Below are 26,930 nucleotides of genomic sequence, written 5' to 3'. Positions count from 1 at the left end.
TTGTTAAATACCCTTATTCTGAGAATTTGATAAGATGTTTGATGATAGCAAACTGATTGCTGGCTGTCGCTCCAAATTTTGTCAAATTCCCTCTAAGAGTATTTATTATTGTTTTACAGGATTGAATGGATAAATGTATCCAGTTTTTTGAATGAAAAGCACAACAGAATATTAGGACCACTTATAAGGAAAACAATTCAGAGATTTGGAGAAAAAAAGTCATAATCTTATGAGCATAAAGTTGTGAGAAAAAGTAATATTAAGTGTAGGGGGAGTTTTTGAAGATCAGCCTGTCACCTGTGTCAAAATTATGAAAATGGAGAAATTGCCCATTTTGTGGAGGAGGAAATGTTTGGTATTGGGCAACTGTAAAACTGTCGTTGGTTACGTCTGTGTGACATTAAAAGAGATTTACAATGACAACAATGACATTGCTAATCAAGATTTTAGATCCAGAGGGAGTGACACTCTGGCAAGCACAGGTTTTCCTCTCCGGTTATTTCCTAAAATATTTTATTTTCTTTATTCTCAAAATGAGACTCTCATTAAATTACGGCTTCATTCTCATAACGTCTGTCTTCACAATTACGATGTGATATTAAAGCTATTCTCATAATTTTTCTTCAATATGGCCCTAATGCTTGTAGAAAAGACAAAAAAAGTCTCTAACTGAACAATAGTTTAAGAATATGTTTTTTAACTCTTTCCTTGTTAATAATTTCATGCCCTGTCAGATTTATCCTGCGATGAGGGCCACGACCTCCACCCTGAGCAGCACCACACCAGTGTGGGAAACCACTGAATCTGACTGGTTGTTGAGTTGTACAGATGTTTTGATGGCCAGATTTTTCACGCCAGCTTTGTGTGTGTGTGTGTGTTTCCGTGGTGAGGAGGTGGGTCGTATTGAATGTTATAGCTTGTGTGCACATATATATGCGGTGCAGTTGGATATAAGTGCATCCTATTGTGTTCAAAGATTTGCTGCTGCGGGGGGGCATCTTCTCATGTTTCATACATGAGCTTGTTAACGACGCTGAGATTTGCCCTCCTCTCCGTCCTGACTGACGCTCAGCCAGCCTGCCTCTGCCTCCTCAGGCGCAGCTCACTGCTGGCAGGAGGGCGCTGGAAGCAACATAAGCCATCCATCCCACTTTATGCCCCACAGAAAAATCTGGCACCATAAGAGGACCTATGCCACAATAGAAATCTCCTTTTTACCCCGCGGCCGTCTCCAATTTTATCCCCTCTCAGAGCAGTGGGAATCATCTTTCTTCACTTGTTTCTTTGTCTAAAAAGAGAGCGGGAGCCATCTGGGCTTTTGTGCTGAACTGTGCTCTTGCAGTTTCTCCCCACAATACCATCGCCAACAGTGATGACTACCTCTCCTAATAGAGCCCGTGTACCAGATAGCTAATGTCAACGCAGTTTTTAATGGTATTAGAGCTGTGATTTGTTGCTAGGATACGCCATCACGGCTAATAAAAGTAGTAAATGAAGTGCAAGTAACAGGCTGCCGTTCTCCCTGTGCTTCTCTCTCCACACAGAAAGCCGACTGAAAGAGAACACCACCAAGTATATTGAGCTGTTGGAGGACAGGCTGCACAGGTAAGTGTACAGAGGCATTGTACACAGGAGACTCAATATTCCACAGCACGGGGACATAAACAGAGCAACAGCCTCCGAGGAAATCCCTCTCACCTCTGTTGTCCTCTAATTAGAGCGCTGTCTCCCCAACACATCACCTCATGTACTCACACCCCTCTCTCATGTTGTCGTCTCCCAGAGCCCCTTTCTCACGTTTCCCTCCATTTCACCATCTGTGCACTTTGTCCTCCTCCTCCCACCTTTTCACATATCTTCTATATCTTTATGTTTTCAGCTCAGATCCCCCCCCCACACACACACACCCAACACACACACACATCTGTAAAGCATCCTCTCCGTTTCATTGTCTCTATCTGCGTCTCGTAGCCCCTAAATCACTGAGGACGTGTGTGTTGTGTTGCGGGTGGTCGCCCATGCTGTGTGCCGAGCGGCTGTGACTCTTCCAGCAGAGGGTGAGGAACCCAGTGAACTGATGACACCATACGTCTGTTTATGCTTCCTTATGGAGATTAGAGCTGTTTAGCCCGTCTCTCCAGCAGACAAACTGACAGACATCAACCATTTGTATTTTGCAGATGGGTGAATAGAGCTGGTTTCTGTGTTCACCATATGAGCTGTGTCTTCCACTCAGTCTCTTCTTCTCTCTTCAGGTCAGGAATCCCAGGCTCACTGTAAGCAGGGAAAAGCCGGTATTGTCAGAGACAGTGTGTCTGCGTGACCTTTGTTTTCTGTTTGTGGAGTGTGAGAGGGGGGAGATGTCTGTGTTGCATCCTTGAGAGAGGCAGGGTCACCGCTTTGGATGGGAGCCAGGACTCAGTCACATTCTGGAGGGTGGTTTGTTGTTAGGGATGTGCAGCCCGAGGGTCTCTGTGGTCAAGGGCCAACGCGGCTGCGATCTCAGGGCCCAGCAGGGAAACATGACTCGGAACCTTTTCTGTCAATAGGGCAGGTGGACGCTTTGTTTTTTGTGTGTTTGATTTTTCAAACACACAAAAATATTGAATGAGGAAAAAACTATATGGCAACAAAAATTTACTCAGTGGATGAGGTATTTTGAGTAAAAGCACTATTGATGTGTACCACAGACTGTATATAAAGATGGACGACACGTCTCCACTCCCCCCCACTATCCAGTAAAGAAGCCAAAACATCCCAGACACGAAGGCTGCCATCATGTGCATTTGGAGCCAGAGTCTGGGCAGTAGTTATTGGCAGATGGATCTGCTGTAGCTAGGTCCCGCTGATATATATACACGCTTGACCAATCCTGAGTCAGTCTCAGCTGTCAATCATGACGTTTCAAGCCATTTTTATGGCATCAAATAAGAAAGAAAAATTAACATTTAGACAAACATCAGGGAAATAAGAACTTCCTAAAATGACAGAAACCATCTTTGAACAAAAGTTATTTAAGCCGTTTTTTGACTTATTAGTTTGAGCCATGTCCCATCTACTAAAAAGTACTCTGCAGGGTTTATGACTTATACTGTAGCCAGCCACCAGGTGGCAGTAGAGACGCTTTGCCCTCACTTTCTGGGGCCAGTGATATCATCCACCTTTAAATACAGGCTTTGTATGTATACACAAGGCAGACTTCGACACATACAGTATGGAAAACATTTAAAGTGTGCTGCTCCTTCAACAGAATAACTTGAAATAACAGTTCAATCACTTAAACAGCAAAAATCATCACTGTCACAAAATACCTGTCCAAAAACAAGACCTAAAAAAGCTGCTAATACAGTTCAAAGACCACAAAACTCTCCTATCTCCAAGTCATATATCCTTCAAAGTTGGGTTTGAAAACATCAGAAACATTGATTGAATTCTCTCCACCACCATTTGGGAGTGACACACTATTTTGTTGCATTATAAATGATTCTCAGACGATGAATCATACTGTTATTATTGATCACCTGACTCTAGTAGACTCTAGTCGTGTTCAGACTTTCGGTAAACATCCATCCAGAGCCACAGAGAACATTATAGAAGATTCCCTGTGATGAATAGAATTAGTGAAGTTCCCCCCCAAAAATCAATATATAACTCTTTATTCTAAACTCATCATTCATTCTACTCTGGTGTAAGATTCTAAATCCAGGAAGCAGATCTTTTTCCTTCCTCCTATCCTTCCATTAGGTTGTGAGGCTGGAGCCAATCCCAGCTGATGTTGCGTGAGAGGCGGGGAACACCACCAGTGTCACAGGCTCAGGTCACAGGTCTGACATATGAAAACAAACAACCATTCACACTCACTGTCACCCCTACAGGCAATTCAGAGTTGCTAATTATCATAACCTGCATGTGTTTGGACTGGGGGAGTAAACCTGAGTAATCGGAGAACACCCACACAGACATGAGGAGAACATGTGAACTCCACACAGAGAGACGCTGACTGAAGCAGGGTTCAAACCCAGAACCGATTTTAAACTGGTGTGGTGGGGTAGGGACCAAGAGAGAAATCATTCAAGGATTTGTTTACCACTTTCTTCATTGCGAGATGTCCTTTTTCAACAAATAATGCAGAGATCCCCATGAAGAAAATCAGGCATATGAAGAGTGCTGCTAATACCTATTAACAGGTACAATTCGGTGCAGATCCACTCTCTGAGTGCCCTTCTAGCTGAGAATTGAATTCTTAGCCTTGAAAAGAGTTTGAACACTTCATGCATTTTTATCTCCTGTTTTAATGGAGCTCTTATGTATAGTAATGCTCTCTTTCAGTCTCTCCTATTATATGGACCATATGTGTCACACCTTGGCTCATGCTGAACAAAAGGAGGGACACACACATGTAACTGAAAGCAAATATATTGTAAAGAAATGAAATGTAGTCTAGAAAATAAACCTACAATCAAATCTAAGGGCTCTAAAAGCAGGGAGGAGAAAAAGGCTAAATGTCACCAGCTTATAGTGTGCATGTTGATACTCTGAGTCATGGTTGCCACAATCAAATCAACACATGGGCACTGAGTAGAGAAAAGTATTTTTAGATTCATTGAGAAACAGTTAATGTGAAACCACATTCTTTGTGCTGTGTCAACCAGACCACCTCCCAATGTGGTCTTAGTGATCAGATCTCATTCAGGACGCTCTTGGGTGCGTTCACACAGAGCTGACCACTCGTGATGGGATCCCTCAGGACGGATTTTAAAACTGAACAGGGTCATTATCGTTGAAAAAAAGAAATATATTAAATGACACCTTCTCAGGTTTTGGTAACTCCTGAAGTAATTTACCTGCTCATCACTTTCTCTATTGGATTCGCTCTAAAGCATCAGATCAGCTCCCACAAACAGAATACATCACAAATGCAGCTGTGGCTTTCAGACGAGAATCGGTAGCTTCCACCAGCTCCAGTTTGGCACAACAACACAAATTCAGCTTGACTCAATGAACATACAGGACGCCCATCATCCAGTGAACATTTTAGCAGTCACCCCTAATGTACATTATCGCTGATGGAGTGCTGCGATGACGGGAGGTGAGGAGAGGAGGGAGGAGGAGAGAGGCAGATTAGTACTGGTGAGATGTCTGGTCTCCGTGGAGACGGATGGTGAAAAAAGCAATTATCTCCTCCTTGCTAAAGACTAGAACAGGATGTTTGGTACAGCGGAGATGCTGTAAGTGTGTCACCAGAACAAAACACATTTTATTCAGATTAGCAGCATGGCACAGTTGTTTAATACATTATGTAGATGTTTCATTAGGAAATGCCTCCCCTGTTTTTAAAAAATATATATTTATGCAATCTTCTGTTGAGTGTTGGATGCCAGTCATCTTTGATACAATGTAACCAGTGTCGTAGTCATTGAAATACTCAGACAAAACATGTTCTCCTGTAAGATTTAAGTCACAAAGGAAATAAGTGGAAAAAGTCTTTTCAGGTCCAAAACCCTGAATGTGTCAAAAAGAAATATAAAGTGCTGGAAGTAGACTGAAATCGGTTGCTCAAATGACAGCTGTAAAAACCTCTCCAGACATCAAGCCACCCACCTTACAAATGCTTCACTTCATTCACCATCCATCACACCTCTGATGCAGCAGTCAACACCTTGCATTTCACCATATTATTAGCACCTCCAGTCAGCTGGTGTTATTTGAGATGCTGCGGCACGATTAAGGTGAAAGATTCCCATCTTTGATTTTCTCACGAACGTGTTACTTTGTGTTCATGGCTTTTGTGTAAACTCAACATTAGAGGCACTGACATGAGGCGACAAGTGAAAGTTTATTTTGTTTTTGGAGAGTTCCGAGCCAAAACTAGCAGCTTAGTCTCAAGATATGAGCTGTTTATCACACTCTGACTAATATATTGATATTCAGGTGTGAAGGCTGAAGATGCAGGTGATCCATGGAAAGTTGACTTGACTTGACTTGTTTACTTGAAGCCAGGGCTGGATCCAGGGGCGGGGGTGACATTTGATTGGCCCCTGAAGTGCCCCTGTCCTTTCAGTAGTCTTTAAAGAAAAAAAAATGTCAGTTACTAACATTAAAGAACACAATGTGCTTTAACAAAGTACAATTGTCAAAATATATTTAATGATGTGTGGCTTTGAATCAAAGCTACAGAGCTAACAGTAAACAAGGAATGACATCTTACTGAATCATGAATTGTGCATGGATGTTGGACATATAATGTTCCCCTCTGTGTAAATTGGGGCCCTTTTATGCCCCCGATTCAGAAAAATCTAGATCAGCCACTGCTTGAAGCCTCTTGGATGAGAGGTGAAACGTTGCTTTTTTCTTGAGTAAACACGACCTTGTCCTCACACACATCAGCTGAGCGTATGACCTGGTGCCGGGTAGCATTCACTATATTGGTCTGACGGATTGTGAACCTGCTCCGTGCCTTTTCAGCTAATGGAGAGTCTAAGTGAACCTTCTGGTAGCAGCAGGACCACACCGCTGCTCCCTCGATCAACACTTGTATTTATAATCCCTCCTCTGTAGCTGTATGTGTGCGTACGTAACGCCAAGAGAAAGAGCAGTCCTGTCAGTCAGCAGTCCCACAGGGGGGGCTGAGACACTGCAGAAGGAGTTTGCCTGCCTTTCTCGTCTCCTTATTACTGGGCCGTCAGCAGAGCAGCTCGCCCACACCCTGCCACTGTCAGATGGCGGGCCGAGAGGCTGCCACCAATTAACCCTCGGGCGTCGGGTTCATACCGACGGGCACCAGGACGCCACCATCACAGGGAAGCTTAGGCACTGACATGTTTCCTGAGCTTTCAGCGCACTTAAGCCAGTGCCAGTTGTCCGTAATGAGTTGTGGTTGTTGTCGCTGAAGAGGAGCTTTCACTGATGGATGAAGGAGGCTTTGGCATTTTTAGAGGAATTTATGATTGTTCAACACTGAAACCCCATCGAGAGTGATTTATAAGCATGCGTGTGTGTAAGTAACACACATGTGCCCAACTATGTGTGTGTGTATGTGTGTGCATGTGTGTGTCCCTCTCCACTTCAGAAGAGACAAATAACAATGGCATGGCTCACTGGGTGCATCCCCACTATGGCAGAATTCAGAAGCAGTGGCGTTGAGTAGCAGATTAGTGAGGGCAGGGGAGCCGGGCTGGGTAATTTTTCTATTGTCTGTTCGCCAAATGAAGGTTAGAGCCGGGCTGAGAGGCGTGCGTTGGCAGCGTACAGAGGTTGGCAGTCTTTTCAGGCAGGAGATGGGCTGGAAAACAAGTGGCATTCAATTTACGGACGACCTCATCGCTGGGAGAGAGACAGAGGAACGGAGAGGGAGATTAAATAATATTGTCTGGGTGCTTTTGTGTTTGTTTACATTTGATGGAGAATGGAGCAATTTCTCAAATCAAACTGCACAGCAGGAACGCACTCTCTAGGTGGAATTACTGAATATATTCTAGTGGCTTATGTGTAAGTATATTTCTGTTTATAGTATGAAATAGTTTGTCATCGTTCTGAATCACTCAATGTGAGAATCAGTGTTTGTGACAGTGAATCTCCTCCTGGGTTGGAAATCGGCAACGCACAGAGTCAGAGGACATTTCTTCCTTCAAGATGTTTGATCCATCTGATACATATGAAAACACACATCCTGGTCCCAGTCCTGTCAGCTTTGGTTTGTTTTGTGCACAAGATTTGTGGACAAAAGGTTGTTAAAAGATGAGCAAAGTACAAACCGATTTTACTCCTGAACTAACCCTAACCCCTAACCCTAACCCTATTTTGTGTGTCTCGTTGCCCAAATACCCGGATTTCTAACACTAGTGCAGTGCCTGCTCTAAGCCTGCCTGTTTGGAATGGTCTGCCTGCGGTCACCTGCAGTTATTGAGCAGTGGCAAGATGTCGCGAATGGGCTGTTGTGGTGATCGAAAGCGTCACTGATGTTGATGAGTCCCAGTCGCAGCTGCTACAGGGGCTCTGGTCGTCAGTTTATTCAATTGTCATTAATATTGAAAGTATCACGTGTCCAAATCACACCATATTCAACACTGCACTTCCTTGGGCCGATAAGCAGAGAAGTTGTTGACATATGTGAGACACAAACAGACAGACAGAGAGAGATTTCTGCAAATAGCAGCGAAATGATCAGTCGCTTCGGGTCATGAAATATCAACTGGGTCCTTAGTTGTTTAGGAATTAAACGTGAATATTTCAAAGGTCAAAGGTCTTAAATGTGAGTCTTTGGAGGAGAATTCCATTGAAACAAATATATAAAACCTTTTTTTATAATGCTACAAAGAGGTGCTTATAGTTCAACACTGCCATCACCATGGTGGACCGTACTGCATATAAAGCTTTTTACTGTATGGCTCTCAGATGCAGCTGTTTAAATGGCTCTCCTCTGTTTATACACTCGGATCTTTGCATCAGAGATGTAACAAAGGTCGGAGCGAGGGAGAGTAGAAGAGGATGCGTGATAAACAAAAAGGCAATCTTCTCGTCCTCCCCCTGAACTCCTGCTCAGTGACCCCAGCTCTGATGAACACATCCAGGCTCTCCCTCCTCTCTCCGCTGCGGCTCTTTGAAGAGAAAGGGCAGCGCACAAAGAGCACATTCACTCTCATTACATTTTGTCAATGGAATTAGAATCTCTGAATGATTCATTTCTCCCCCGTCACTCTTTTGTCAGTCTTTTTTATAGTGATGTCATTAGAGATGTCCCTCACCGTGCCTGTGCAGCTACTGTGCTCAGTTATCATGCAGACAGTTACAGTCATGACAGGAAAACTGTAACTCAGTCTAGTTTTAGTTTTCTCATATGTCCCATTAGTGTGATCACGATATCTACACGAATCTATAATCTCTGACAATTCACTGTTAATTTATCATCTTATAACTTTAATACTATATATTCAGTCCACATTTTGGGCAACATGCTTCAGCAATATTTCCCTTTTTATGTATATATATTATAACTGATAGTGTTTATAAATAGGTAAATAAATTCACTTAAAGGTTCAGTGTGTAGAATATAGTGACATCTAGTGGTGAAGTTGCATGTTGCAGCTGAATACCCCTCACCTCACCCTCCCCTTACAAACATTAAAGAGAACCTGTTGCAGCCTTCAGTTGTCATAGAAACTCAAAAGGTGTTTAGTTTGTCCAGTTTGACGACTATAACAATTCGTACAATTTAGATGAAACACACTAGGGAAAACATCACTAGGATTATTTTATATTCAATTTCTGCCAATAGATCCTTTCACCTAAATCTTACACACTGGGCCTTTAATAGGTTTCTATACTGTATATGCTCCTTCATTGTCTTGCTTTGAGTTTGTGAAGACACATCAGTCTCATGTCTGTTTTGACCTGCAGCCAGGGCGTGATTAGCTTAGATTAGCTTAGCATAAAGACTTAATAGGAATTAAGGGGGAAGCAGCTTAACCTAGCTTTGTCAACAATATACCTGCTAACCCCACCAAAGTTCACTATAACATGTCCTATCTCATTTGTTTAATCTATACGCTGACAGACATGCATGAGACAACATGTTTTGCATTTCGGTTTGTGTAGAGATTTAACAACCGAGGGCTGGTGAACACTGCAGGATAATCAGGCCCATTTTAGACCCGATTCGCAGGAGTTCCCGATTAGAGGCCAGTTGGAGTCGATTATCTGCCAAATAATCCTGAAGTGTGACGGGTTTACAAAATAATCTTAATGCTACCGATTGTATCAGAGCCTCCCTGATCTTAAATAATAGATAATTGGCACAGACACAATCCTGAGCATAAACCTGCACTAGCCAATGAGAGCAAGCTGACCAGGAAGTGTCACCAACCGGATGTAGCCAATCTTATTCCACCTTCTCTTTTTAGTTATTTCAGTTTTGCTGCAAAGTCACGTTTGACCATGCAAGTTTCTGTGAGAACTTAAGTCTCTGGAATCACCACTGTGAAACAATTTCCTACAATCGGCTAATCATGAATGTCTAAATTAACTTTAGACATAACTTTGATTGTATAAACATTTTCATAATTATTTTATCTTTATTATATATAAAGTATAATCTTACAAAATCATTTGGTATTTTACTGTGTCATGTTTTTAATTTACCTGTTGCACCGCTCGGTACCATAGAGCCTGACATTGTGTTGTATTGCTTTGTTCAAACATATTGTATCACTTTGTATCATACTTAATCTTTTACTGCTTTTTGTTGTATTTTGTGTCTTTTATTGTTTTCGATCTGTCATTTTGTATATTTTACCAGGCTGGTCTCTTTCTCTGTGCAGTTGTGGCTGTCCAGGTTTGGAGCGGATCTGGGAAGCGGACCTGGAAGCGTGTCACCTGTTCCTGCGAGGCCTCCAGCTGCGGACCCCCAGCTGCAGTGGACCGGTGGACATCGAAGACCTCCCCGCCGCCGCAGTTTATCCTCCAGCCCAGCCGTGCACCAAAGAGGAAGAAGACTGCGCCATGCTGACTGCTTTAGGGGGGCGCTGGTGTCCTGAGGCCAACTTGCAGAACTCAGAGTTCACCAAGGTAACACAACAATGTCTTGTAAACAACCCCCAAGGTTCTGTATTATTCATCAGGATACCCGTGCATGCATTGGAGAGTGCATAACCGATTGGTGTGTGCAGTTGGAGAAGATACATATCTCCAACATAAAAGATTGAGGTTTTCAATCGCTGAAGTCATCTTTGCCACGGAGAGTTCAAACGCACGTTCACAGACGTTTGTTTTTTTCACCATGGTGTGAAAAATGATGTTGCCAGCTCCAATAGTCTTACCACCTAAGTGGAGAGGACATTTTCAGAGCTGTCGGAATGTAAAAGTCTGTCAGCGAGAGTGAGATGAGTGGTTATCTATTAGCACGTTTGCTCGGAGGCATTTCGGAAGCAGGAAAATGTGGGCGTGAGGGAGGCAACCATTTGGAAACATTTTGGCTTCCTTCAAGAGTTTCATTTTGCAGAGCGCAGATTTAAGACTGTTTCTGCATGATTACGTGCATTTAGAGGGAATGCACGTCTGTGTGTGTGTGAGAGAGAGAGAGAGAGAGAGAGAGAGAGAGAGAATTCCCTGTGTTGCTCTCAGTGAGCTGAGGTCCACTGCCTCAGGGCCGAGTCCACTCATTCTCTCCTCTCCTCACACTTTCCCCTGCCCACATAGTCTGACACACATGTCTGCAATGGGAACAAAGCCAACAGATCCAGCATTAATAAAACTCAATAGCACACTTGCTATATTTTGCCTCACAGATTGTGATTTTGCTTAATATTTGCTGTTTTTCAGCTGTAGTTGAGACTTATTTCAGAATAGATTTAAACGATTTGTGAGATGTTTGTCGATGGTTTTAACCGGCGCAGCTCCTCTTGCATGTATTCTTTTCATTGTTGTGTTTAATTGTCCCACTTTGGTGTAGTCTCTTTAACTTCTCGCAGCCGGGCTTTGTGCATCCATAAATAAACACTTTGCATTGACGTATTCTGCCCCTGAACACATTCTATAAACTGCATGCATCCATTTCCTGCTTTCCCTTTGTTTCTCTCTGCTTCTCTTTCTGCTCCCAAAGCCCGGCCCCTCCTAACATTTCTCCGAGAGCTAAAAGGTGAGACTGCCAACCTTTTTTTTTTCTCTCAGTACTTTGCTCTCTATTGTGTTTGTCTTTGTTCCAAGCTGGAAATTCTACAGCAAAAATATTCTCTATATTCTCCAAAAATACATTTTATAAGTTTGAGAAATAGGCGGAGATCATTGGATATTTGTGGAGCTTTAGTGCAGACGGGCTCACTTCAGAAATTTCTTCCAGAAATGTGTCATTATATTGCTCACAGAGAGAATATCTGGCGTCCAGGGACAGAGAAGCAGAAACACACCTTAACTGTAAATGCTCACAGCGTTTTACATTTGGTAAACAAACATTAATTTTGCAACTAACTCTGATATGTTCCTTTTGAGAAAAAGAGAAGAGATGGAGGATACAGTGGATGATTTGGGGATTTTTTATCTACAGATAATTTTATGTAGAAAATATAAAAGAGAAAAACTTCTTTTACAGATGTGAGTGTCTTTGTCTCACGGCAGCAGAAAATAGAAGCTGATCAGTTTAATGGCAGAAAACATTGTAACAATCTGCACGTGACAGATGATATTTGTGTGATTGGTGTCACAATGCAGTGTTTACAGATCTCATATTAGATACGAGTTGTAGATGAAGCACCTGCGTTAACTGAAGAGCAAAGCATCCAATGCTGTCACATGTTACACACAATTTTTAATTAAAAAATAAGAATTTAAACTTTGCTGATTGTTATTGCCTCCTTATGTACTTAACCTAAAGCCACTAACAATATGTTCTCCTCCAATAGGTATAGTAATTAACTCCTTCCACAGTGAAGAATGTACAATTACATTCTTTGAATACTAACAAAGAAACCTGCGGTGCAGATGAGCCAGTTAATCTATTTTCTCCCTGTCACTTTTGGTGATGAATAATTACAACCTTTGCTCATTATGATGATGCAGCACACATACAGTACACAGCCGACATAATTGCAGTCTCAATTATTCATGAGCAGGTTTACGACTGTGTGGCCTCAACATATGTTTCCCTCGTTTTTGTTGCAGAAACTGGAGGAGTTTCTGTTCTGCATGGAGGAGAATCACCCAGAGGTTGGTGACGCTAACACTGTCAGTGTGGGAGTGAATGTTATCAGTGTGAGTGACGTCTTTTTTGCATTGACACTGGGACACAGCCGAATCTATCAGTTGACCTTAACTCAAACATGACCTCTGTCCTCTTTTTTAACTGCCTGATCAATACTGATCTACATGAGAAGCCTGGGTTGCTGTGGCAGACTTGTCTGAGTTTGCACAATGTCCTTTATTTATTCAAGGGAGAGTTTTGCTGAGCATGTGTTCTCCGCTCTGCACCTTCCTGCATTAAATTCATACAATTATACTCTTTCACACCTGGAAGGCAAACGGGACAAGGACACAGACACTTGATGAGGGTGTGTCCCGTGCAAGTTTTCAAACAGTAAACTGTTGGTGGTGTGTTTGTGTGTGTATATGTGTGTTTGTGTGTGTGTGTGTTTAATCAGAGATTAACTGTTGGAATTCATCTGCATGTGAACTCAATGCTTTAATAAATTATAATTTTATGCCTGGAGCGTGAGTCAGAGCAAACAATAAAAAGAAAAGTCAGTTGATAACAACCATTTATGAGCATGTGACAGCTTTATAGTCGCTTCCTGGAGCTAATTCCATTCTTAATTTTAAATTCAAAATGTCCAGTAAATTAAATTATTTGACAAATCACTAACACAAACCATGAGTCCAGCTTATCAACTATTATCTTACTATTATAGAGATAAACCTGCACCATTATGACTGAAAGGATTGATTGAGGGGGAGCAACAGTAACTTGCCCACATACGCACATGTATGCAGCCTGGCGACACATTGAATGATGGGAAAACTGATATGAAATGTTTCAATCACAATAAACCGCAATGCATCGCTGCGTCAGATGATATGATGGCTGGTAAATAGTATCTGGATGGTGTTGTGATCGCCTTGTGGAGGAGTTGGATTCCCTCCCTCGCGGAGCATCTGACCTCCTTATCCTTTCCTTAATGACTTTAAGTAAATGATTTCCACTTAGCCGCTGCCAAGCGGCGGCCCTGCTACCACAATGGAGATTGATTGGTGTGCGTGCGTTCGTGCATGTGTGTGTGCAAGTCTGTGTGTGTGTGTGTGTGTGTGTGTGAGGGGCTGCTCTATTTTCTTCTAATCTCTACTAATTGTTCTTTTATCCTCTCAAGGTCCGTACATTCCCTTCTTCACACTGACCTGCAGAGCCAAACAACAATGGAGACATTAGGACACTGAAATGGCTTTAAAGGCTTTTGTTTAGACGTGTTAATCAGGTTGTTTTGAGGTTAATGTCAATGGATTTAAATCAGCCCTGTTCGAATGGTTGACAAGAGATGATAGCTGTGTCACAGTTGTGCACGATCATTATGCACAGTAGCTACAATATAATGCATCTTTAAATAAATTAGTAATTTATTTGAAATATTATCTATGATGCTTGTATTGTGTCAAGTCCTGTTAGTAGAAAGACGGGGTGAGGTTAATTTCTCGTTTAAAAACAAAAAGTAAAGAACATACTGAGTCTAGTTAGTGTGTTTATGGAAGTGGGTCACAGCTACATACTAACAGCTAACAACTCATACTGTTGAATCATTGTAGCCATTAGATTACTAACTACCAGACATGAGTTAATCAAATGCTAGTTAATCTCCTCTCAAGCCCAAAATGAATTCAGCTACTTTATTGTTTTATTAAAGTAATTATGACCTAATGCTCATACAATATTGTCTCCTAGTGTTGCCCGCCCGGTGCCAAGTGTCGGCCTAACAGCACCCATGTGAACTCATGCAATTACCTGCTTCCTGTTACTCATTATTGCTTAAATATCCATGCATGCATGAGTCAGAATATTGAATCTCTAAATAATTTGCTCAACTTCATGCCTCTGCCCTCTTCACTTGTCTATAACATCAACACGCCAGCACATGTATGGCTGGGATCGCATTGCGCAAAATTGATGTGATGAAATCTCATGTTTTGTTATTCGTCGAAGGTAGAGGGAGCAGATAAAAGTCATTTGTGTTGTTTTGATCACCAGCAGGAGCACAGTAACAGCTTTTCAATAGCTGTGCCAGATTTTATTCTGTGTACAGTGTTGCTAACAAACTATCAGGGCTCTTTTGTAACAGTGTCATTCTGCACAGAGAGCTTTTGTTTTCTATCTCGCGGCTGTATTGACTTAACAGAAGCTGACTGGAGGCTGTAATGTATAGAATCAATCAGCCAAACAAACACAACACTCTTATCTGCGGAAGATGCCTCTAACCTTGGTAAACAAACAGCTCGGTGATCTATAAATCGACTGTCTTTCTTCTCGGAATGGACGGACAGGGATCCAAGCATCACACACACAACTGAGGAAAGTGTTTGTGATCACTTGTTCATTTACAGTAAAAGCCTCTATATGCACAAAGACAACACGTTTTCTATAAATCTTGCATGCTGTGGGCCGCTCTGCCTTGGAGTCCTTGTTAATTCTTTAATTGCATCAGGGATGACTTGTGCACGCCGCCATGCCTCAGGCCTGTTGTTTTGTTGTACATTTCTTTTGGGGTGTTACATCATGCATAGAAGGAGCTATTTCAGGACAGAGGACCACAGACACGACTTCCCGGTGATTGTTCTGACACCTCTGAGCTGCGGGGAGTTGATATTTCCTACCTGCAGCCATGAGTCAGATTAGACTTACTATGTGTTGTTTGACAAGAGCGCTGCATCTGCGTGCGTGCGGGTGTAAGTGTCTGTTTGCTCGGATGTGTGTACTGTGTGCTCCGGTGCGTGTGCTTGTGTCCTCTGTGCTTGATAAGTGTGAAGAAACTAGGACACGATGTCTGAAAAGGGGCCTGTTCTAATTATGGCCGGCTCGGCTCTGTGAATGCTTTGCCCTCTGCTGCTCTCTGCTCCTCCACCAACCTCCAGTACACACTCAGCTTCGCAGTGTCCTCAGGTGATCTGCAGGTACGCCGCCAAGTGCTGAGCGCACACACACCCCTTGGTGTGTGTTGTGTAGATTATGACCTTGGTGCAACAGAAATTTTGGCGTCCTCATATGTAGCCTGTCCAGCTGTTTTCCACTCAGAGTGAATGATTTAGTGTGAGTGAGACGAACTAAGTCCAGGAAAACTCTGAAAGCTCTGACTCATGCTTATTAATGGTGACTTTAGACTCAAGAATATATTCATTATTCATATATATAATATAATATATCTACATATGTATTTGCAAAGTTCTTGGGTGCACTCAAAAAATAATTATGCCTAAAACGTTGACTTTATGTATATTTTTTTACATATTACATTTCCATGTAACTTTATTACACAAGTTCAATATAAAGGTTCACTAAGTGTTGAGTCTGTGTGAATAAATCGAATAACTTGAATGATTTAATTGAATAAAGTTTAACCTATAAATGAATATATCAGTCTGTTTTAAGGCATAATTCAATATTTTGAGTGTTTAAAAGTGTAAAAGTTGTTTGTGCCGAATTTAAATAAGAACCTGTTTGTTGGTTTATATAATTTAAGACGAAACCCAGCAAATGACACAGCACTGCTACAAGTGTTGTTGCACTGTGGCACCGTTCAACATTATTTATAAGTACAAGTTTTAGATTTCTTATGAGATTGTACAAGATGATGGTTGTGACACCATGTTTTACAGCGTGTATCTTTGTCATGTGGTTATGATGTATAAAAAAGCACAGGACGCTCTGGGCTCTGTTTTAACAATCTCAGTGCATTCAGCAAGATTTAGTGGAAGTGAATGTGAATGTGCACCCAGTTGTGTGGGAAACTGTCAGATCGGTCCCAGGTTATCTTTGGTTGCAGAACCGTGACAGCGGCCATCTTTGAACCTCTCACAGTGCGACGTATAGGACCAAAGCCACAACCAAAGACATCGCCCTGTTTCTTTTTTGGTCATATTTCATCTAGGACTCAAAATCCGACGGTGTTAACCTGTAGGGCTGATTACTGAAATCCGGTGATAATCAGACAGTGGCTCCTAATTGGCTGATACCTATTCACTGAATCACTATGCAGAATTTGGTGGTGGGCTATGAACTGGAAATGTTGCTGTGGTGAGACAATTGATGAGTTTGGAACTGGAGCTATTAAATTACTGTAGTTGGGTTTGATTTATTATGTAATTATCTCTTAACAGTTAATATGTTGAATTTCATCTTCCAATTTGCCATTGCAATAAAAAAAAGCTGCTCTACCCCACCCTGTTAGCCTGCGTGCAGACACACTTGTGTTAATTTATTCTAAAATACCAGATCCATATTTGTACATTATATTGGAACCCCTGCAGCTCTGTGTGTTACTCTGTACCCATCATTTCATCCCTTGTTTCCTCTTCCTGCCAGGACGGGTGCAGCGAGGCTGAGGCTGCAGACCTGACAGAGCGCTGCGAGCTGATCAGTGACAGACTAATGACCTTGGAAGATGAATTGCAGATGGCCATACTAAACCGGGATCAGGCCCTCACCCATATCCTTTCACTACTGTCTGAATTTCCATGTATCATATAAACTGTACGCCATGTGTGTGTGTGTGTGTGTGTGTGTGTGTGTGTGTGTGTGTGTGTGTGTGTGTGTGTGTGTGTGTGTGTGTGTGTGTTTCTGTCTCCGTTCATCCATCTTAGAGACCTAGTTTCCTCAAGGCCTTCACGTCCACGCTTCCTTTAAGGCTGACTGATGTTGGCTTTCGGTGACTTTACCTTTTGAGGAAAACAAAACAAAACACCTGTCTTATCTGACATTATGGGTCTAGTCGGGGAGGGAATCGAAAACAATTGGGGATCAGAGGATTTGTCTTGACAGGCTGGACGTGCCCTGCTGGAAAATGAAATGGTTAAAGTCCAAGCAAGGTTATTAGAGGTCCGGTGATGTGGGCTGGCAGTCAGCATGGGCTGAGATTAAAGTCGGCCGACAGAGGCAGCGCTGCGGCGGACGAAGGAATGTCAGTGTAATGACTCCGCTCACGTAATGTCTTAATGTCCATCCGCTTTCTGACCCTCCCTTCCTCTCCCCCCCCTCCCCCAGCTTCCGTCTGCTCGCTTCCACTTGCCAGTGCGGGCTCGAAGGAAATTACAATATCCATGATAATGACTCACATGAAACTGTTGAGGCTGATTACAGGTCACAATACATCATTTTCCGTGCTAATTAGAACGCTGATTGGAAATAGATTAGTGTGTTTTTCTGGCTCCCCTTTTCCCCCTCTACACCGCATGCTTATTAAGACAGATAGAGAAGGTGATACTTCTATCCAGGGATGGAGAACATTTTCCATCTAACTTGCTGGATTTGATTTATTTTCTGTCGCATCGCGTTCCTCGTCTTCTTTCCTCTGCTTTTCCGATGAAGAGGTTTCTTTAGCTATAGCATCTCTAAAAGCAAAGCGTCACACAATACTTCCCTCACTCCATTCACATCTGATTAGAGATTCACGTCCTCCCCGCTGTCCTGTCAGGGGTCAGTGCAGGCTCCTCCACTGCTGCATGATATCAACGCAGCCTGGCAGTTGGAGATGGACACAGATTGCTCCGCCTCTCTCCACCTCTCCGTTTCCATGTCCTTGCATGTCATTCATCTTGACTTTTTTGAAGTCGAGCCAATCTTTGCTGAGCAGAAAGCGCCACGGACACTTAAGTGCACTAAAGAGACGGAGCAATTTTGTTATTGTGTTGCAGAGATTGAACGCGGGATGACGCTGCTGTTGCCATAGTGACGGGGAGATCAAACCTCCAGTCTCTGAGGGACTTAATTGAATCCCCGCTCTCGATACAAGGAGGTGGATGGACAAGCACAGGGTTGGTGAGGGTTGAGAAAAACATGGATAGGCGAAAGGTCAGTCTTGAGCCACTCTCAGATGTGAACTCCGGATAGTGTCCACACAATTGGGTCCGGACTTTCTCTGGAGTTTAACTTTCACATATGAACAACGCAGCAGAAGATTCCCCAGTCAGACATCACAGAAGTCTGCTTAGCATTGTGGCGAGTGGTGGCCCAGCATGCAGGACGTAACTTATGGATTCCACTGTGGAAATGACATGTTTTTGTTTACAGCACATTGGCACTTGCGTCATTGTCTTTCCAAGTTAGCATCTTCTTCGGTGCCTTCAAGTACAGTATATGACAGCTCTTTTTCACCCTGAGATATTTGTATTCTTTTTTTTCTTTTCATGTCAGTCGTGTGTTAGAAATATCATCACTGATGAGCGGTGACTCCTCTGGATAATCTCCTGCCGTGTTCTCACATGGGCTTAATCGATCATTATCCAGAGCGTATGCATGTGGGCCACTTCAGGTATTCTTATGGCCCGGACAAAATGGATGTGAGCCTAAAGTTTGTAAAAAAGCAAATGTGTCCCGTATATATCCCAAAACAATTGTGGGCAATTTGGTAAATGGTGAATATGGAAGAAACAAATTCATTCCACCTTTGGTCCTCGTGGCCCAGATATGGCAAACAGGAGCGGACCACCCCAGTGCCAACATTCCACGCTGTATGTGGGCCGGTTGACAGTGTGGGCCAGATATGGGCCAAAACAACTTTGCTACGTGGGATAAAGCGTCTGGATAATTTCAGGAGATTATCTGGAGTTCAGTGCATGTCTGAAAGCGGCTTCGTGGTTAGTTATAAAGCTTTTCTAACATAATTCTGATTGTCACCGTCCCATTCTGATCATCTTGCCTTAAAAAGTCTTGTAGGACCCGCTGCAGTATTCATGAAAAGCTCTTTAACGGCTGGTTAATTATGAATGAGGACAATCTGTGTCCATTCAGACAGTAAAACGAGCCATCAGGACCCATCTGCCGTCAAAGCCGTCCCTTTGATTTTTCCACTTAAGTCGGACACTCACACGATTAATTTGAGTTTCTAAGCAGGTTAAACAACCCCCCCCCAAACGATGACAGCCTCTATCCCGTTTCATTGATGGCTCATGAATTATTTAGCTGGGCAGTCTGTTTGCTTGGGCCCCCCCTCACTGCCACCAAGCCTTACAGACGAGATGAGCTCATGAATAGTGAATTGCTTAAATTGGGTATGACTTGATGATCTGTCCCAGTAATCCGCTTGGTGACCAAATTTGAGATGGATGACTTCATCAGGTTACAGCCATTACCATTAGCCACTGAGGGCCACAAGTGTCACATCGTCCCTCATATTTGTCTGCTGGCATGCTTTTTATTTACGTGCACGTGACTGTGTGACTCTCAGCGTCAGATTCTTCCCTAACTCACTCTGCACAGTCCCTGGATAAAGAAGTTCAGGATGTGAAAGCCGCTCTGCAGACCATGCTCGTGCAGCTCCAGGAGGAGGAAGAGGAAGGGAACGAGTTAACAGATGATGACCACATGAAAAATGGGATTGAGGAGGAAGAAGAGGAAGAGGAGGAGGAGGAGGAGGTGGAGGAGGAGGAGGACCAGTACTTCAGTGACAGCTGGGACATTTGAAATGGATGCCTGTAGTGTTTTATGACCACTCACACACGGACCGGCTCTCTGAGACCCTGACCCCGGCTTTGCTGTGGAAGTGACCCCATATCCATTAACTATACAGCCTCCCTCAAAGCGCTTTACAACCAGCCTCTGTGGTACTACAGAAAGTTTCCGCTACAAAGTCTGTGTGACATTTTATCCACAAATAAAAAAAATATGAAGGATTTTTTTTAAATATAAAAACAAAAAATAAGGCACTTTATTGCAAATTTTTGTCGTTCCTAGCCTAAATATGAAAGAGTTATTTAAGCCACTGAGCTGATATGACGATTATTTCAAAGGGGTTACTGGATCCATGTTTTCATTTCATGTCTTCTTTGTGCAGAGAATGTAAGTGTTTTTTTTCCTTCAGTTTAATGTCAAAACTACGACATAGTATTAGGGCCATTTAAGAAAAAAATTATTTACGAGAATGAAGTCCTAATATTACGAGAATAAAGTTGTGATTTAGAGGAAACTCTTAATATTACAAGAGTAAAGTCGTAATTTACGAGAGTAAAGTTGTAATGTCATGAGGTTTATTGAGAGATTTTCTGTTTTTTCTGACACAGGTAAAAGTTATTTATGTAAAGTGCTAAAGCATATAGTGTTACAGTAGTGCATAAAGAGAAAACCATACAGTCAGTGCGTGGACTCAGTAGTGTCAGTTACACACTATCCATTGTTTGCTAATATTAGCCATCATAAATTACCTAAGGAATTCTGTTTCACCAAACCCCCTGGGCTGAATAGATTGATGAATGGTGAGGTGCATTTATTATGAACTTTTAATTTATAAATTATTTGAAAAATATATTTCTTCTTCCAAAATTCACATAATTTGAAATTTCATTCAATTCAGTATTTTAAACAAGAAATCCAAACTAAGGCTGAAATGACTGATGTCACCCTGCAGCTACCAGTGAATTGGACCAAATAATGGACAATGTAAACCTTTTACAGGAAACATTCTTGCACATAAACTTTATACTGCTAATTTTTTTTACTTGTTTTTTGTAGAATTTGACTTTAAGTACATGTCATTTTGTGCATTAAATATCATTTGTGGTGCTACAGAATGTGAGCTAACTTGAACACTTTATTTGTGTGTGTGTGTGTGGAAAATGCAATATTTAGATTTTTGTTTCCTCCCTGTCTTAAAGCAGTGTATCATTGGATAGATGCTCTGTACTTTATATCAGTCACATTTGTGTCTTATACATTTATACATTAAAAGATGAAGGATGAAATATGAGTGGGCACATAAAATAAGGATTTGCAACTGCTGTTTTTTTGTCATTTTGTTTTCTTTTATTCGATGTCAGCACAGAATACACTTGTTCATTCCACTGGGTGTCACTTGACTTTTTGCCAGAAACCTTTTTTCCTGCTTTCACCCATTAATCCTTTTTTTTTTATTCACTGTGCAGCTTGAAGTGGCTGTATCATACATTTATTCCATACAACATCTCACTAATTACAGCATGTACCATTCAGCCTAATGTTGTGTCCTGCTGTTTTCTTCTTGTATTGAGTTACTACCCCTCTGGTGATTTTCCCTCATATAAAATGTGCGGGCATGCTGCCAGGGCAGTGGTGACATGTAGGAGATATCAATACGGTAATAAAGGTTCTCTAGTGAGCTCTTTGGGGGATACATGGCCCTCTATTGTTATCTCACCTCCGCAGCGGCGGTGTGGCTAATTGGGAGGCGGCCCCTCCGAGCACATGGCGGGGGGAAATGGGATGGTGTTGCTTTGTCTCCGTCTGATTCATATTTTTTTGCGGGGAGCAGGGGGCTATTGAGGGATCCGCAGAGGCGTGTCAGCCGTCTTGCGCTCAGGGGTGTAAACACAGCCGTGTGCTCAGGGTTTTTCCACATGCAGCACAATGGGCCTCTCTCACATTACCGCCAGGTTGCAAACCACTTGCCAGGCCAGAAGTCTCCACATCGATCAGCCTCGGGCGGCGCACAGACACGGCCGACACCTTCCTGCCAAACACCCCTATACCTCATAATTGAATCTGTGCTTGCGCCATACTGTGCCCCGTGTGGCAGCTCGGCTCATAAAATGGCCACAGAGAAAATGGTTTTCAGTAGACAGGTCCACTCACTGTAGCAGGGGGAGATGTTTTGTGGCCCATGTGAAACGATGCACTGTGCAGCGGAGGGTCCTTTGTCTCATCACACAATAATAGTCTTACACATTGTATTATTTAAACCTCTTTTCTTGCCATATATTTTCCATCTGCCCCTCTCAGTTGATGTTGTTCCTGTCATGCTTTATGTTCTTGCATGGGAAAATAATGTTTTAATTTTTCACCTTAACCTTCAATCCCATAAAATAATAATAATAAAGATATGAAATGCTCCTGGCCTTGGATTTGACACTATAGGTTACTACAGTAGGTACTAATGTAGTTAGCCAGACATGCTAACATTTGCATAGACAAACACACTGCTAATCAACATTTCGGCTGTACAGAATTATTATAATTTTTGTAAGAAGTGGGTTAAATGTATTGATTAATTCATTTTGTATATGCACTAAATCATTTAATCAATAAATATACTGATATTCTCTTTGCCACTGAGGTGAGACAAATTGACATTCTCCAGTACAAACTGATTCATTTGAAGAATTTCCATGTTTCACTTCGGAGCTCGTCTGAATCTGCCTTCAAGCTAATGAAGAAAAAGAAAGACAGCTGGAAATGAATTTAACAACAGCAAATGACTTGCAAATACAAGTGATGCTGCTCCACCCCCGTGTTCGTATGTTTTCTCTGGATTTATGAGAATTATTTCTCAACTGGAAGTGAATGAATGGATTATTTCAGGAGTGTGTGCCTGTGCCGGGGTCTGGGATGGGGATTTGTTTATTTGATTCCCCGCTGAGTTGTTCTGTTGTCTGACAGGTACATGTACAAACTCTCTGAACCATGGGAGAATCATATATTGTGTTGCAGCTTTTCCTCTCGCATCACTTCAACCAGACTCACAAACACCATTAATGAATGCAAATTGAGATTTTTTTTTTAGTAGTCGTGTCTCTCACATCCTCAGAGATTCCTGTATCCTCCTCTGCAGCTGACACCTTTGTTATGTGTGAGCGACTGTGAGTCTGTCAGTTCTGGTCATTGAGTCAGTGAAGTTAACTCTCCTGAGACGCGTCGTCCACGAAGCAGAAGTGGACACGGAACAAACCACTGTCTGCCACTGGCCTTTTATTCAACTCTTTCCAGCGGTTTTAGGGGTTCGTTCAAATTGAGTCTGCACTTTACCCAACTGCTGAATAAATTCAACATAGTAATCAAACCAGGAGGAAATTCAAGTGGAATTAATAAGCATTTTGAATCATTTACCTGAAACTCCTTCCAACTCTGAATCTCTCTCTTTAAACCCATAGAGAAGGCAAATAAATAAAACACAGCAAATAGAGCAGAGACAACAGGAAATGGCCTCCCTGACGCTTCTTCCTGTGGTCGGCTGATGTTGAAAATCACACTTCATTATAAACTCTGTACCAGTGGGAGCTGCAGGCTCCTTCAGAAGAATACATATTTCCATCACTTATGGTCGTGTGAGAAATCACAGGATTGGAAGAAAAATTATCTAATCTAAGTTTATTTTCATCTTCATTCTGATATATGTAATTTACACCCTGGACTTAAAGAAGAAGGAGCAGAGGAGTTTGAAAGGTGTTTGTGCAACGTGTGCAGAGAGAGACTCACTGATTTTCCAGGAAATGACTCATTTTCATATTATACAGACTGAACTTGGTGTAATTCACAACCTGCATATGAGCAGCAAGCGCCTGAGGAAAACATAACAGAAAATCACATTTCCTATTAAAAGATCTGTAATGATTCAAGCACGTGGTGTCTGTTGGGCTTTAATAATCAGAGTGTGTTAGTGCTGTGGACTACTGGGACTGGACTGTGATACTGAGGAGAAGAACGAGACGGTTCAATAGCAAAACTGTGACAATAATAAGCTCCCACTGCCTCACTCCAACTCAATATGATTTTCATAGAAAAACAACAGTGATTGAACCAATCGCTGATGTTTCACATCTCATTTTCCTTGCAGTGGTTTCCCAGGACGACGACTCTCACAGGCGATAAGTGATGTACGTTGTTATGCGAGTTTCAGTTGTTTAAATTTTTCTATGAAGTATTCTGCAGTCAGCATAGAAATAACAGGAACTTTGAACAGACAAAAACAATAAGTGGCTCTATAAGTATGTAAATCCTGCAAACACAGAGAAGATAACAGTTCAATGTATGAATGAAAGTTAATAAAACAAGATTTTATTTTTGTAATTTTCTCAGGGGGTGGCACGGTGATGCAGTGGTTACCACTGTTGTCACTCAGCAAGAATGTTTCCGGTTCGAATCCCAGTTCTCTCTTTGGGAGTTTGCATGTTCCTCCCACCAGGGGGTTTTCTCTCGGTACTCTGTCCCCCCCAGCCAAAGACATGCCGATTGGGGTATGATATACTGGTGTTCCCCACCTCCTGCCCAGTGTCAGCTGGAATTGGCTCTAGCTCCTCTTCGAACCTCAAATGTTTAAGCGGTATAGATAATGGATGGATCGAAAATTTCTTTGGTGTGGTCTTAGTGTTAGGGGGCTAAAGCTGAAATCCTTGTTGTGGCCCTGCACACAGACTAGTGTCACTGTGCTGAAGATACTTTCTTATACATCAAACATACTACGTTGTCTATATCATGTGCTGAAATAATTTTGGATGAATCTGGACAAATATTTCAAAACAGTGTCACAGTCTGTGTTTAATCCCAGTGTCAGACTGCTCTAAACCGGCCTCCTCGAAGGCAATTGCTTTGAAAGCTTAAGTTTGCTTCTCTGCCCAAAAAACATCCGAGTAATGAGATCAAAGTCAAGAGGAACTCCAATCTGTGTGACACGACAGCAAATCTCCGTGTTTTCCGTGTTCTCTTGTGAAACATCACTGTCAAATCTTAAAAAAAACAATTATGACAGTGTTTTTGAGAAAGATTGGGGGCTTTGACTCATTTTGAGCTGAGCCGTTTGTGCTGCTCTCTCATGTGAAGTATCAGTAGGAATGGGGCAGACTTTCTTTTAAACAAGCAGTGGAAGCAACAGAGAGATGATTATTACTTTAATATCCAGGCTGTAAAATTGAAACTCCTCGAGGAAGAGCGCCTTCATTTAGATTTACAGAGGAGCACTTCCTCCAAGAAGCCCGGCCACTGGTTCACCTTGAAACGTCCCTCGAGGACACGGCTGTCACTTGGAAAGCTGAAATATCAGGGCGGCTCTGCCATCCTTCCCACTTAGTCTCAAAAACAGACAGGTACCACACCAGGGGGAGGCAGGATCGATAGATGTGATGGATGGAGCTGGCTGCCTTTAGCAGGGGGACTGGGGGGGGACAGAGGGGAGGTGAGAGAAGTAATGAGAGCTCCTGGGAGCGATGTGGAGGTTTTTTGCCATGGGAGGCTGGACGCATGGTTCTCTTTCCCGTCACTGGAGCTGCCAGTTTGGCCTAATGAGACAGAGAGGAGCTCCCGTCCTGGAGAGGCAGCTGGTGATGTGAGATGCTGCTTCTCTGCAGTCGTCAGTCTGTGTGTCTGTCTAGACCAGCCAGCACCCACAGGGGATGAGGAACAGGAGATGTGACTTTACAGCAGCACAAGTTCACTTTTTTGGGGCGTGGTTCTGAATCCAGGAATCTGCCAGTTGCTTTATTTTTTACTGGATCAAATATGTTCCAATCTACAAACTAATTTGAAAACATCACATCGCAGACTGGAAGGGGAACACGTTTTGAAGGAACAGACTTTGGAGTCGGTGACTGACTTTTTTAGGCCGTCTTTTTCATTTGTAAAACACATTTCTGACCATTTGTCTCAGTTATACAGTCCTAATGATTAGAGCTACACTAATCAGTATTTTTATTTTAAAGACACAGTGAGCGATTTGTAAGGAGATGCTATCCTCTTTAAACCAAATATTGCCAAAAATCCATTCCCACAGACAGCCTGTCAATTCTGCCATCACCTCTCAGCGTGTGTGCAGTTTAGCATCCTACAGTTGATGCTGCCAACTGAATTGTGGGATCTGTCTTAAAAAGTTGAAACCCAATTGGCATCATAAAGAGCTGTTCTCTGCCTCACTTTCCCTCTCTCTTCCACAAAAACACACCGACTGTCACTGTCAAATTGAACATCAGGAGCACCAGGAGAAATCCTACCAATGTCAGTGGCCGGTGGTTGCACGCCATCAAAAGATTCAGACACACACAGAAGTTTTTCCAGGTTCGTTGTAATAGGTCCAGTAGTTCTCATGTAATCCCGCCTAAAAACAAACAAACAACTATGGTGTGTAGATCTATTAAGTTGCTAATTGATTGTCATTATATTTCTCCATTGTCATTCAAAAGGATAATAGCATTTAATTCAGAAGTTTGTTTGAAGTAAAAGCCTTTAGGCGAGCTAGCAGCTCCCTGAAGTGATACCTCTCCCAAAATGTATCTTTAGTATCAAACTCTCTGCCCCTGAGGGCTTCACAGGAGCCTGTAAAAAGTTTCTCATTTGTTCCCCCATGAACATTAGCAGCTTTGTTCATCTTGGATACATGTGACTTACAATAGCTTTGAATTGAAACACTGTTTTTGCATCACTCCACAGCACAGTCCATCCCCCAGTGACCACTTGAAAAGTTTGTCCAATTCAGTTTGTTCAGGAGAGACCCATAGAGAAACAAATGAGAAAAAGT

The 26,930-nt window shown here is 42.4% G+C and overlaps 1 protein-coding gene across 4 annotated transcripts in view; it reads left to right on the top strand.

Annotated features, from left to right (window-relative positions):
- The window catches only part of disc1 (DISC1 scaffold protein), a 43,611-nt gene extending 22,095 nt beyond the window's left edge, over window positions 1-21,516 (top strand). For 2 of the 4 annotated variants that reach the window (XM_035172467.2, XM_035172469.2), the window contains 5 exons: window positions 1,545-1,605; window positions 10,317-10,563; window positions 12,652-12,696; window positions 17,048-17,171; window positions 19,938-21,516. In XM_035172467.2, the coding sequence (XP_035028358.2) occupies window positions 1,545-1,605; window positions 10,317-10,563; window positions 12,652-12,696; window positions 17,048-17,171; window positions 19,938-20,143 (683 nt within the window). In that variant the 3' untranslated portion in view covers window positions 20,144-21,516. Of the gene's footprint in view, window positions 1-1,544; window positions 1,606-10,316; window positions 10,564-11,596; window positions 11,633-12,651; window positions 12,697-17,047; window positions 17,172-19,937 lie in introns of those variants that run through there. The other 2 variants (XR_004698021.2, XM_035172468.2) reach the window with 2 other exon arrangements.
- Window positions 21,517-26,930: the final 5,414 nt, after the last annotated feature.

This window comes from Hippoglossus stenolepis, chromosome 12 (genome assembly GCF_022539355.2).
Source record: "Hippoglossus stenolepis isolate QCI-W04-F060 chromosome 12, HSTE1.2, whole genome shotgun sequence".
Lineage (NCBI taxonomy): Eukaryota > Metazoa > Chordata > Actinopteri > Pleuronectiformes > Pleuronectidae > Hippoglossus > Hippoglossus stenolepis.
The sequence above is the reverse complement of the archived record's forward strand: the minus strand, read 5'-3'. Positions and strand labels throughout refer to the sequence as shown.